Genomic DNA, 12,911 nt, shown 5'->3' on the forward strand with positions numbered 1-12,911 from the left:
ATGGAGTGTCCTTACCCATATTCATTAGTTATTTCAAAATCTAAAATTAATTTTTTTCTTTCAGAAAACTCCTAGTCCGGTAAGGGGTAACTATGCGATTGACTCAATAAATTGGTAAGTTCTAACTAAAATTACAAATTACAATTGGTATTGGGTCTTAAGAATTCACTTCCCCGACTATCAGATACCCGTTACTCAGCTAGGGTAAAAAAAAAAAAAATTTATAAGTTCATAAAAAGTGTGCGTGTGACCAATTTGGGCGTTTTGTAGGCGAATGGAGGGGCGTGGCCACAGTGTTTTTGGTATACAGATAAAAATTGGCAAAACAAAACAATAAAACAAAGAAAAATGTAAAAAAAAATTCAAAAACGTGGGCGTGACAGTTTTGGGCGCTTTTAGGGCGTTAGAGTGGGCGTGGCAAAATGGGTCAACAAATTTGCGGTGCGTCTTTGTCTCTAGAATCTGTATACTGAATCTCGACCTAGTTGAGTTCACTAGTCTTTTAGTTCCTAAGATCTCGACGTAAATACGGACATTGCTAGATCGACTCGGCTATTGATCCTGATCAAGAATATATATACTTTATAAAGTCGGAAACGCTTCCTTCTGCCTGTTACATATTTTTCAATGAATCTAGCATACCCTTTTACTCTACGAGTAACGGGTATAAGAATGTGTACGTAGTTGTGTGCCTGAATATATCTTTTAGGAGATCATTATCATCTAAATATTCATTACACCAATTTTGTTAGCTTCAACAATTAAGCCGGTGGTCTGCAATTCACGGTAAGGTTGTATGGTCACATAGTTAGCAAGTGTCCACCAAACACTGTCGACCCGATTTAACGGCTTAACATCGCGACCGTCCCGCCTGTTCTGTCTTCAAACTAGCCAGAGTCACAATCCCCAATGCAATACAACTCCCGTCCCATACCAGTCTTTACTCACAAAATGCGTATTGTGTTTAGCCTATGGAGCTCATACATCACTTTGTTCTGAGAAAAATGAGGCACAGAAAACAATTCCTTTAATAAAATACAATACATTTTTCTTCATCTTTGTTTTTGTCTTCCTTTGATATTGTATATATGCGTGTGTATATATTTGTGTTTTCAGTTTTATTATTGCTGCTATACTTCTTTTCTGATGCCCTTTGAGTCCAAATTTCTATTCCCGTCGAAATCCTCGTATCCATTCCGTTTGCGTGCTGGTCATTGGTATTTTCATAGTTATTCAAACTGTGAACTGTCAACTTCACCAACACGATTAATGCAATGCCTAGTCCTTTGCTAGTAATAAATGTTTTCATAAATTAGTATTTACATTTAAAAAACTTGAATCGAATTGTTAAATTAAATTCAATACATATATAGATATGTATGTATGACAAAAGTATTAACGACTACGCAGCACTCTAACTTTGTCTGCATTCGTTACCTCGTTATTATGGTTTGTTGTGTCTGGCAATCCTGCAATTAACATATTCATGCGGCGAAAACAATCGGCTACAATTTTAATGAACGCTAAAAGTAAATTTATTGCCCTTTTTTCTGTACTCCTTTCTTAAATTTTTAAAACAGTTCATCAAGTGAAACTTTGTGATCTCGTCTCGATCCCAGGAACTCATACTGCTTAGCTTTCGCTTTGGCTTCCTTTTTGTCGCTGTTCTCGGCCTCCCCAGGTATATCGTATCGATTCATTGATCTTACCGAAATGAATGATTGTGGGACTCAGGCAGAATCAAATGGCCACATATACATACATTTATTCACATACATGCATAAATACTTCTAAAAACAAATCAACACAAACAAAGCCAGCGACAAAGGGGAATAACAATGCAAGCTCAGCCTCGGACATCGTCTGGTACCTCCAGACCCACGCCAAGTGACACTTTTGTTTTATATTCGCAACTTTTTATGCTGGATCTCTGAGAACAAAAGACGATTTCTCAGTAAAAAAAGCGAACACAATCACAGGCATACCGATTGTGTATTGTACTTGGTGATTGCACCTTCCCTTACCACCACCCTTATAGAATCTTTCGGCTCGTATTGCTTCAGAGCACCATAAGGTGTACCGCCTTTGCTGGAGTCTCGGCCGCTCAGTTTCTTACCGCGATGGCATAAATTGAATTTTGTATTATATTACAGAGTACGAGGGATAAACATTTTTGTAATATATTTGACTTTCCGATATTCAAGCTCCATTTACTACAACAGCACAGCTCACGCATTTCCATTGTAGGTGTACGTATAAAACTCAAGCCCAGGTTATACTTATTAGGGATTCCGTGCGGTCGCTCAGAATATATACAAATTACTGCGATGACAACAAAAAGAAAAAAGAGCCCTAACGAGCCAGGTAATTACCAAGCCCAGTTCGACTGAACAATTATCTGAAATGCGTTTTCCCAACTGCATTATACCTATTTAATGGTAACTCTGTCTCTGATGACAACTTAAATACTGTGTGTGCGTGTAATTGCACACGAGTACACTGCACTAGCACATGTCATTTGTGTTTTAGTGTACAATAGTGTACAGTTGATACCTTCAAAATCACTTAAGCCAATAACTTGCATGCAAATTCGTTTGAAGGTAAAACATCGTAAATGGGCGATTGTAAGCTAGTATTGGGACAATAGCGCTTCAAACCAGAATTCACTATAAGAATTCACAGCCATATATGGACTTTTTAACATTGAACGGTTGAAAAAAAAAACACAAGAAAGAAAGACATCGAGATGACTTTGCGAAAGCCAGAAACTTTCCAATCTTCAGACTGATTTCTAAATACTCTCTACAAGATAGAACGGTCTTCTCGAGTTCCTCCAGCGTGACAGTTTTACGCGACTTGTACGCGTTAGTCTGGGCGTTGGAACAAACATGGCAGATCACATAACAAAAATCTGCATTCTTATAATATAATAATATATATATATCTTATATATATCTTATAACTGGACGTTCATATAGACGGCGAGATCGACAAGACCAGATTAACAAGGCTCGTTATCCTTATCAGGACTAAAACGAGAAACAGGGGCTTTACAATGAAGTCTTGAGTCAGACCAATAAATATATTTTGTAAAAATACATTTATCCTCATACCAGCACTATTATCTCAATTTTTTACTTTTACCCTTTCGGAAGTTACAGGTAGAAGGAAGCGTTTCCGACCATAAAAATTCTATATAATCTTGATCAGGATCAATAGCCAAGTCGATGTCCATATGAACGTCTCGATCTCAGGAACTATAAAAGCTCGAAGGTTGAGATTAGGCACGCAGATTCTAGAGACGTGACCCAGCAGATTCGTTGAAAAGTAGGTAACGGTTAGAAGGAAGCGTTTCGGACCAACGAATCTAGCATACATTTACTCTACGAGTATAAAAAGGAGACAAGGAGACTTAAAAAATTCTGAGAGGATGCTTTCATTGTTTCTCAAATATTTTGTAGTCTACAAAGTTTTGTAAGTTTTTTATTTCTCCAGAAATCTATTATCACATGGAGCACAAGCAAATTAAGTACAGATATGGACGTTTTTTCGAACATATAAACAATATATATATATTATTAATAAGGATCACGAGCCGAGTCAATCTGGTAAATAAAATGAGAAAAAATTAAAAAATTTAAAATTAACAAGCAAATGAAAATATCCAAATATTTTTCAAAAATGTGGGCAGCTCTGGGCGTTAGTGTGGGCGTTAGTGTGGGCGTGGCAACGTGGGTCAACAAAACAAAATTGCGCTGCGTCTATGTCAGGCCAATGGGGTTGCCGAAATCAAAATTGAACTCATTGACGGAGTCTTCTAAAGTGCAAGTCCCTAGTGCCAAAATAAGGTAAGAAAAAATACAAATATTTGGCAAGTCACCCTCACCAACAATGAATTGGCCTTCTTGATGAAAAATTGCTCAAAACGATACTGTACGCTAAAGGTGCGATGGAAAGACGCACTGGCTCAGGCAAAGCTTAAACCTGGCTGCCGTCCTGGGTTCAAAGTACGTCAAGAGTGGTTTGCATACGAGCTCAACTGCAATCGCAACTGGAAGCACAGGCAAAGCCACAGTCGAAACTGAAGGCTGCAGTCGAACTCGCGAGCAAATTCAAATCGAAACACCACCGGGCTGCATGCCACTTGATGGTGGTGGTTGATATATCACGGAATTTGTATGTGGGTGTATTGGCTACATAGGCATAAGCAAAGTAAGCCTGCAAAAGCGACTGTGTGAAACCAGTTGAGAAATATGAAGAACAGATAAAAACGACTCCAGAGAAATAAAGACATACAACAAAAAGGCACGCGCGAATAGTCCGAACGCTTTTGAGAAGGGACGGATGAGGTTCGGCGGAGTGGGGATGACAGCAGCGAAACCTTGACTTCCTTTGTTTTGTGCACAGCCACAAGGCAGTGAACTTTTCTATTTCAGCCTCCACCAGTACAAACGAAACGAGACAATATGCGTATGATGGTATGATGGGATATCATCTACTCCCTTCGCAGGATGACGGGTATTAAAAAGATTCCTTTGCATACCTGGTTATTAATTTAAAAACAAAATAAAACGCTTCGACTATAAGATACGAATATGGTGATGAACCAAGCCATGCCTTTCAAACAATGAATGAACGAAAACGAATGAATCTTTCAAGTAACTCTGCGTTAGCACAATGTAATGTTTGTAGTGTTTATGTGATTTAGCCCTGATTTTACCCATGAATTTATTATTTCGATTACTAGCTGCTACTAGGACTAAAAAAGACACGAAAGAAAAACAAGAGTCTATTTTGTAAGGGCTTCTTGTTAGTATCCACTTCGATATTTCTAGAGAATACAATTCTTTTTATACCCGGTACTCTAGATTCGAGACTTTCCGACCACATAAAGTATATATATTCTTGATCAGGATCAATAGCCGAGTCGATCTAGCCATGTCCGTATGCCCGCATGAACGCCGAGATATCAGGTACTAGAAGGTTGATATTAAGCATTAAGCAGATTCTTGAGACAAAGACGCAGCGCAAGTTTGTTGATCTATCGATATCCCAGCAAAATATTGAAATTACGCGTTCACATTTACACTAGCTGAGTTACGGGTATCTAATTGTCGGGGACCTCGACTAATCTTTTATTTAGATTAGAGTCATGAAGAATCTCACAACGAACCAGAAAACCAGTTTCAATTGCATTCGGAGCAAAAAGTGTACAAAGGTTTAACCTTTTTTTTTTTAATGCTAAATGTGCAATAGTTAAATATTAGCTTAGCTTTAAAAAGGTTTTTTATATAGACCGTCACAAAATTTCAAATCATCAATTTTTGGAGGTGGATATCAATTATATATAGACGAAATCTTAAATAAAAATTTAAATGAAAAAAGCGTAACAAGCACATAAAATCAAAATTTTAATTGATTAAGTCTTCTATAAATTAATACACAAACTTTTTAATTTTTGCCGATTGCCCGCTAAATTGACAGGGTGTTCAAAAACAGATTAAAAGTGGTTCAGATTGAAATGTTATTGTCGTAGAACTCTTAAACGAAGATTTCATACAAAACAACATATTGCGATTTGCATTTTAAGTTGGGCATTACACAGGCTACATAAGCGCCAAAAGCTTCATAAGGAAATTGGCAAATCAAAAATATTAAGAATAACGAAGTTCTCAAAAGAACTTGGACAGCGTAGGAGCCACCAGAATAGATTTGCCGAGATCTTGACGTTCATACCGATCCGAATCAAAATAGGAATTTCAAAGGATCGTTAACGGTTCCTTTCACCTGTTGCATACTTTTCATACAGAGCGTTTAAATCTTTAAACAAGATTTTTAAAGAAAATTAATCATTTTAGGATGGAATCGCGTTCTACAGTCTTTTTTCGGACTATATAAAACATATTAATTAAATGGGGTATTAAACTACAAATGTGTATTCTTAACTTTTTTTAGGTCCAATAATGGTAATGACGACGGCTCTCCAATGTCCAGTTTTGATGTGGAAACTTTTAATGGGAAAATAGTTTACAATCTTGATGGCAGCGCACACATCATCGCCACAGATAATACCAATGGAGGTGGATCAGGGTCTGGCCAAAATTGTTATGGTTCAACAACGAATTCACTAAAGAACCTGTCAAAGGATAAAGGTCGAGGGCAGGAAGAGAAAGATATAGAACACCCGTCCCAGTATCATCGAGAGCAAAGCGATAACAAGAGGCAGGAGGAAGCTGTGGACAATCGTCCTGGAGTCGAATCCTTAGGAAGCGCTTGCTACAAATCAAGTCCGAAAATCCATTCTTTTCGTGTAGTGTCCGCGCAAGATGCTAACTCAACTTGTCAGGATCAAATCAGAGCATTTAAAATCCAGAAACCAATTTTAATGTGTTTTATATGCAAGTTGTCTTTCGGCAACGTTAAGTCCTTTAGCTTGCATGCAAACACTGAACACCGACTCAATTTGGAAGAGCTTGACCAGCAGCTACTTAATCGCGAGTACTCCAGTGCCATTATACAGAGAAATATGGATGAAAAGCCACAGATATCCTTTCTACAGCCATTGGCTAATAATGACGCCTCTGCTGATACCAATGATACAGAGAAGCTTCAAACAGCAACTGAGGGCAGTGACGCCACTCTGCCTTCGTCTCCGCAGCCAGTTTTCAGGAATGTCTCTGAACTCGAGCCCGAAAATAAGCAAGAGACTGAGCAGAATCGGCTCCTGAACCAGGACCGGGAGCAAGAGCCTGAATCAGATCAGCACACTAGTAGTAGTAAAATGGCGGCACCTAGTGCATATATCCCATTATCATCGCCCAAAGTAGCGGGAAAATTAACTGTGAAATTTGGTTCCTTAAACTCAGCAACAGCAAAGACTAATAACCTATCAAAAGTTTCCTCAACCAGTTCACCACCATCGACATACGCATCCGGGGAGGTCTTATCACCCAGTACTGATAATATAAGTAACCATAAGTCAACACATTGCAACCAAGAAACAGAGCCACCCTCGTCGTCTTCGTCAGAGGTGGAAATGAAAATTGGCTCTATGTCCACATCACCTCAAACAAATGATTCGGATGTTCCATGCTCAGGGTTTTTGCAAATGCAGCACATGACAACAGGTGGTGCATATACTCCTCAAGTCAGTTCCTTCCATGCATCTTTAGCTGCGCTGGCCGCCAACGAATCGAATGACAACCGGGTTAAGCTGATCACAGAGTTCCTTCAACAGCAGCTGCAGCAACATCAGAGTTCCTTATTTCCAAGCCCATGTCCCGATCACCCCGACCTTAATGGTGTGGACTGCAAAACCTGCGAACTCCTTGACATCCAGCAGCGGTCAAAGTCGCCGTCCTCTTCACATCACCAGTTTTCTCAATCTCTTCCCCAGCTGCAAATTCAGTCGCAGCCGCAGCAAACCCCACATCGCTCACCTTGCAGCAACAGTGTTGCCCTGCCCGTATCACCCAGCGCCTCCTCGGTGGCCAGCGTTGGAAATGCGTCGACCGCCACATCCAGCTTTACAATCGGTGCCTGTTCCGAGCACATCAATGGTCGTCCCCAAGGAGTAGACTGTGCGCGGTAAGCAATAGGTTCGAACTAGTATGCAGTAGCATTTGGGGTCTCAGTCCTATTACGGGGGATGGATAGGTTTTTATGGATGGGCAATCATAGGCCTTGCTGCAGGCATTTAATGGGTGATTGGTGAAGGGTTGTCTTTGAGGACCGCACATACCACGTGAAGGGTGTGATTATTGATCTTTTGAAAGGGGTACGTTCATTAATAATGCCGTAATATGCGGAATTATTAAGGATATTTGAACTTGTGACTGGATCTGAAAACTTTTTGCCACTGTTGAACAATAAGTCATTAGGCCAACAGCAGTAACGTCATGGGTTGATTAGTTGCGCCCGCGGGACATGCTTACAGGCTGTTCATTAAAACGCAAATGCCGATTGGGTTGATTATAAAAAGCCCTTCGGTTAGTTGCATCCCACTAATTGCTTCACACTTGAATAATCACGTTTGCTTCCAAATCCCAACCGGCATTGACAAGAAGCACCAATGAAAATATTCTTTGGTGAATTTGTAGAGAGGAGAGTGTTAAATGCCCTACCAACAGGTGCACTAGTTTTTTTCATTCTTACAATTTAATGTTGTTGGAAATTTGTATCACGCGGAACATTTAGGTTGCTTCTTTATTAAAAGGGTAAATATTATATTTACAAATGCGAACAGAAAGCAAACAAGATTATAAGAATATACCATCATAAATTGTTGAATGGAGCAGAGTACATTGTATATTACGGATCTATTCGAGGAATCTGTTGTTGTTAATAAGGTCCACACCACTTTTAGTCTCCGGTCCCATAAATATATATTATATGCCTGTATATTTCAATTAAGAGTTTGTTGGGAAATCTTTGTTATGTTGATATGATCTGCACGGAGGGGCAAAGTTAAATATTGCAGTGGCGTAAGTTTATGATGGCGGCTGAACCAACAAAAATTAAACCAATTGCGCTGATTTCACTTAATAAATGTTTCTGAACGCCTGTCCGTCCGGACCCCAATTGTTACAATTTAATGGTGTCGCCTGGGTCGAGGCGAACAACTGTCGGTTCGGTATCACTATAATTTTTCTGTCACTTTGTTAGGTACCACCAATGATACTACTACATAGTAAACTACTAATCGAATACAATTAAATCAAATCGCTTGGCCATTCTGAACTATATTTTAAATTACATATTCTGTTTCGTTGTTTAATGATTATTATATTACTATCCATATTTTCGATCCTCAGCTGTGAAATGCTTCTAAACTCGGCTCGATTAAATAGCGGCGTGCAAATGTCTACTCGCAATTCCTGCAAGACTCTTAAATGTCCCCAATGCAATTGGCACTATAAATATCAGGAAACATTGGAGATCCACATGAGGGAGAAACATCCAGATGGGGAGAGTGCCTGTGGTTATTGCCTTGCAGGTACTAAGTTCATTAAGCTTACAAAAATACTACTTAGTCTTTTAATATACAAAATTCAAGAAAAATTTATTTTTCATAATTTTACTACATATAATTTAGGGTTATTGCAGCAAATAGAACATATAAAACCGGTATATTTTATTTTTTTTCGATTGCTCATTGTTCTATTGCTCGGTTGTTTATTGAACACAATATGGTGTAGTTTTTATACCCTTAAAGTGGGGCACATCTGTCTTTTTTTGCTCGTCCACTACGAAATGGCGTTACATTGTTGTTTTTATTACTTTTTATAATGTGAACAGTGGTTTAGTCCTGTAATAAAACGATCTTAGATTTTTAAAAGAGTTTAAATCAGTTACCAATTTATTTAAACCCTTTTCCTATGGCACAGGACAACAGCATCCTCGGCTGGCACGGGGGGAATCCTACTCTTGCGGTTATAAACCGTATCGCTGTGAAATCTGTAACTACTCCACGACCACCAAGGGTAATCTTTCCATTCATATGCAATCGGACAAACATCTGAACAACATGCAGGAGCTAAACAGCTCTCAAAATATGGTTGCAGCTGCGGCTGCTGCTGCGGTGACTGGCAAACTGCTGCTCTCCAGCTCCTCGCCCCAAGTAACTGCTGCATGTCCATCCAACAGCGGGTCTGGCGCAGGCAGTGGCTCATCCAACATTGTCGGCGGCACCGCATCCCTGAGCGGAAACGCAACGCCTTCCGTAACTGGAGCAAATAGTTCTAATGCCAATGCCGGAAGTAATACAAACAACGCCGGTACCAAGCCAAAGCCTTCATTTCGATGCGATATCTGTAGCTATGATACTTCCGTGGCCCGCAACCTACGCATCCACATGACCAGCGAGAAGCACACCCACAACATGGCAGTGCTTCAGAATAATATCAAGCACATCCAGGCATTTAATTTCTTACAGCAACAACAACAGAGCGGTACTGGCAATATTGCTAGCCACAGCTCCGGAAGTTTTATGCCCGAGGTGGCTTTGGCTGATCTCGCTTACAACCAGGCCCTTATGATCCAGCTACTTCACCAACAGCAACAACATCAGCAATCAGCTAATACCAAACTATCGCCGTCGTCTTCGCCCGTGAGCACTCCTGATCAGTTTTCCTTTTCTCCCAAGCCAATAAAGCTCAATCATGGAACAGGAGCTGCCATGGGGATTGGAATGGCAATGGGAATGGGAATGAGCCACTCGAACGAAGTGTCCTGCGAATTATCAGGGGATCCTCACCCGCTGACAAAAACGGATAAATGGCCCATGGCTTTCTACAGCTGTCTAGTCTGCGATTGCTATAGTACGAACAACCTGGACGATCTGAACCAGCATTTGCTGCTAGATCGATCCCGACAATCCTCCAGCGCATCCTCCGAAATAATGGTTATTCACAATAACAACTATATATGCCGGCTGTGCAACTACAAGACGAATCTCAAGGCAAATTTTCAACTACACAGCAAGACGGACAAGCACTTGCAGAAGCTCAACTTTATTAACCACATCAGAGAGGGCGGTCCCCAAAATGAGTATAAAATGCAGTATCAGCAGCAACAGCTTGCCGCAAATGTAGTGCAACTTAAGTGCAACTGCTGCGACTTTCACACAAATTCTATCCAGAAGCTGAGTCTGCACACACAACAGATGCGTCACGACACAATGCGAATGATATTTCAGCATTTGCTGTACATTGTTCAGCAAAGTGAAATGCACAATAAGTCGTCGGGTTCTGCTGAAGATGATCCTCAATGCGCCTGCCCGGATGAAGATCAGCAATTGCAGTTGCAATCGTCCAAAAAACTGCTCCTTTGTCAGCTGTGCAACTTTACCGCTCAGAACATCCATGAAATGGTACAGCATGTGAAAGGAATAAGACACTTGCAAGTCGAACAATTTATCTGTTTGCAGCGTCGCAGTGAAAATCAAGAAATACCCGCACTGAACGAGGTATTTAAAGTGACGGAATGGGTCATGGAAAACGAAGGTATGTTAGAACACATTAATATTTTGTATAAAAAATCAAAATGTTCTATGCAATACGGTAGGAATTGACATGGTACAAGTATTTTAGTTTGAAAACAAGAAAGAAATCTAGCTTTGGCAAGCCAAAGGCTCAACTTGCGCTGCGTCTATGGCTCTAGAATCTCTACGCTTACTCTCAACCTTCCAGCTTTTATCGTTCCTGAGCTATTGATCCTCGACAAGAATATATATCCTTTATATGATCGGAAACGCTTCCTTCTACCTGTTCTATAGTTTTCAACGAATCTAGTATACCCTTTTACTCCATATACTCTACGAGATTGCAAATATCTCTTTGAAGGGTTGCAAGCCTTAAACTGAAATCAATTTATCTTAGGCTAAATATATAACATACAAAAATATTAAATCATTTCTAAAAATTGTGGGCATAAAAGCTTCTTGCTTGTATATTGATAAAAATTAGCACATCAAATGAAAAATAAATCTTCTGAACAAACTTTCAAGCTGCAAGATCTGGACGTTTATACCTTTGAACGAATCTAGTATACCCTTTTGCTAATCGAGTAACATGTATAAATAAAATATTACTAACAAGTATGGGCGTGACGTTTTAGGAATCTGCCAGCTTAATAATGGCTGGGCGGGCATGACTAGATCAAAGGCATTATAATAATTCTAGTGTCTTTGGCTAAATCAACTCGGGCCTTGTTTCTGATCTGACAGGTAGGGTAATTTGTTACGAGAGTTTTTAATGAATGTAGGATTTTTGTTTACTCTGCAAGTATATCTTCCTGATAATACCGTATCAGGGCATAAAACTCGCATGAAAGTTGTTCAAAAACAGAAAATATAAATAAATATATATAATATACAATTTAAAAGAATATGATCTTGTGTAGAGATATTAGGTAAGATTGTCCATCACGCATATATTAAATGCTTCTGATAAATACAAATGCTGCTCATGATTTTTAAGAGTTTCACCTTCCACAGACCATAACCATATTGCATTGTATAATACGGTTCGTTCGTTCGTAACTCATCATTAAGCGCTGATTTCAGTTCAATTTCTTCTTCGCCGCTCTTCGATTATTATCGTCTTCGTCTGCGGCTTCGCCATGGCCTCGTCCTCGTACACATCCTCACGTTTTGGGCTCCGAATCATCGTCGCGTTTACGTAAATTCTTCTCTGTGCTTCCTCTCGTCTTCGCCCCCTCTTTTCTTTAGCGACTTATGCGTTCTGAGATTTATACGCTGACGCTGACCCTTAAGGAAATTATTACAAATTACTTAAGAATGCAAAAACGATTATGTGTATCCATCGAATTTGCAATTAGTGACGTGCACACTTTGCTCCACACGAGTCTCTGATCCTCAGTCTCAGGCTCAGACTCAGTATGCAGCCCAGACTCAGGCTAGTCTTTCTTTGCTTGGGCATGGGTATTCGAAGCCCACAATCCAAAAGGCCAAACAAATTTACTCCACTCCGCAGTGTGAGATTCCCATATCAGATGCGCGGCGTCGTGCAGGTCCGAACCGCAGGCATAGCACCTAACCACAGAACACCGACGCGACGCCGAACCCCAAACCCCGAACTGAAAGACCGAACCTCGCAGAGACACAACAAACAGTCGCCGCTCCACCGCCACTTCTTGCGCACATACGGATTTGGAGAACACATAGCAGTACTCCGTACCACATCAATTTGAAGCCAGGCCAGATTCGCACTTGCCCCTCGCCATGAGCTCACCTGCGCCCACTCCTTTTCATATGCTGATAATTGCGCATGCTGCTCTACACTGATGTAGGGTGTCTCGGGTCTATATGCAAAACGAAATACCTGTGAATGTAGACAATAAAGGTCCAAACGATTTCTGCCAGCTCGCTTTGGCTAAAGAGTATTGTGCCT

At 40.2% G+C, this 12,911-nt stretch overlaps 1 protein-coding gene across 3 annotated transcripts in view, besides 6 other annotated features; it reads left to right on the plus strand.

The window, feature by feature from the left end:
• zfh2 (Zn finger homeodomain 2) overlaps window positions 1-12,911 on the plus strand; it is a 39,065-nt gene that overhangs the window by 13,708 nt on the left and 12,446 nt on the right. For all 3 annotated transcript variants that reach the window (NM_001258496.3, NM_079884.5, NM_001272130.1), the window contains exons 3-6: window positions 65-114; window positions 5,956-7,587; window positions 8,814-8,995; window positions 9,387-11,003. In NM_001258496.3, the coding sequence (NP_001245425.1) occupies window positions 5,987-7,587; window positions 8,814-8,995; window positions 9,387-11,003 (3,400 nt within the window). In that variant the 5' untranslated portion in view covers window positions 65-114; window positions 5,956-5,986. The remainder of the gene's footprint in view (window positions 1-64; window positions 115-5,955; window positions 7,588-8,813; window positions 8,996-9,386; window positions 11,004-12,911) is intronic.
• Window positions 170-670: a mobile genetic element.
• Window positions 3,158-3,293: a mobile genetic element.
• Window positions 3,314-3,361: a mobile genetic element.
• Window positions 4,883-5,130: a mobile genetic element.
• Window positions 11,206-11,293: a mobile genetic element.
• Window positions 11,649-11,689: a mobile genetic element.

This window comes from Drosophila melanogaster, chromosome 4 (assembly GCF_000001215.4).
Source record: "Drosophila melanogaster chromosome 4".
In the NCBI taxonomy this organism is placed as follows: domain Eukaryota; kingdom Metazoa; phylum Arthropoda; class Insecta; order Diptera; family Drosophilidae; genus Drosophila; species Drosophila melanogaster.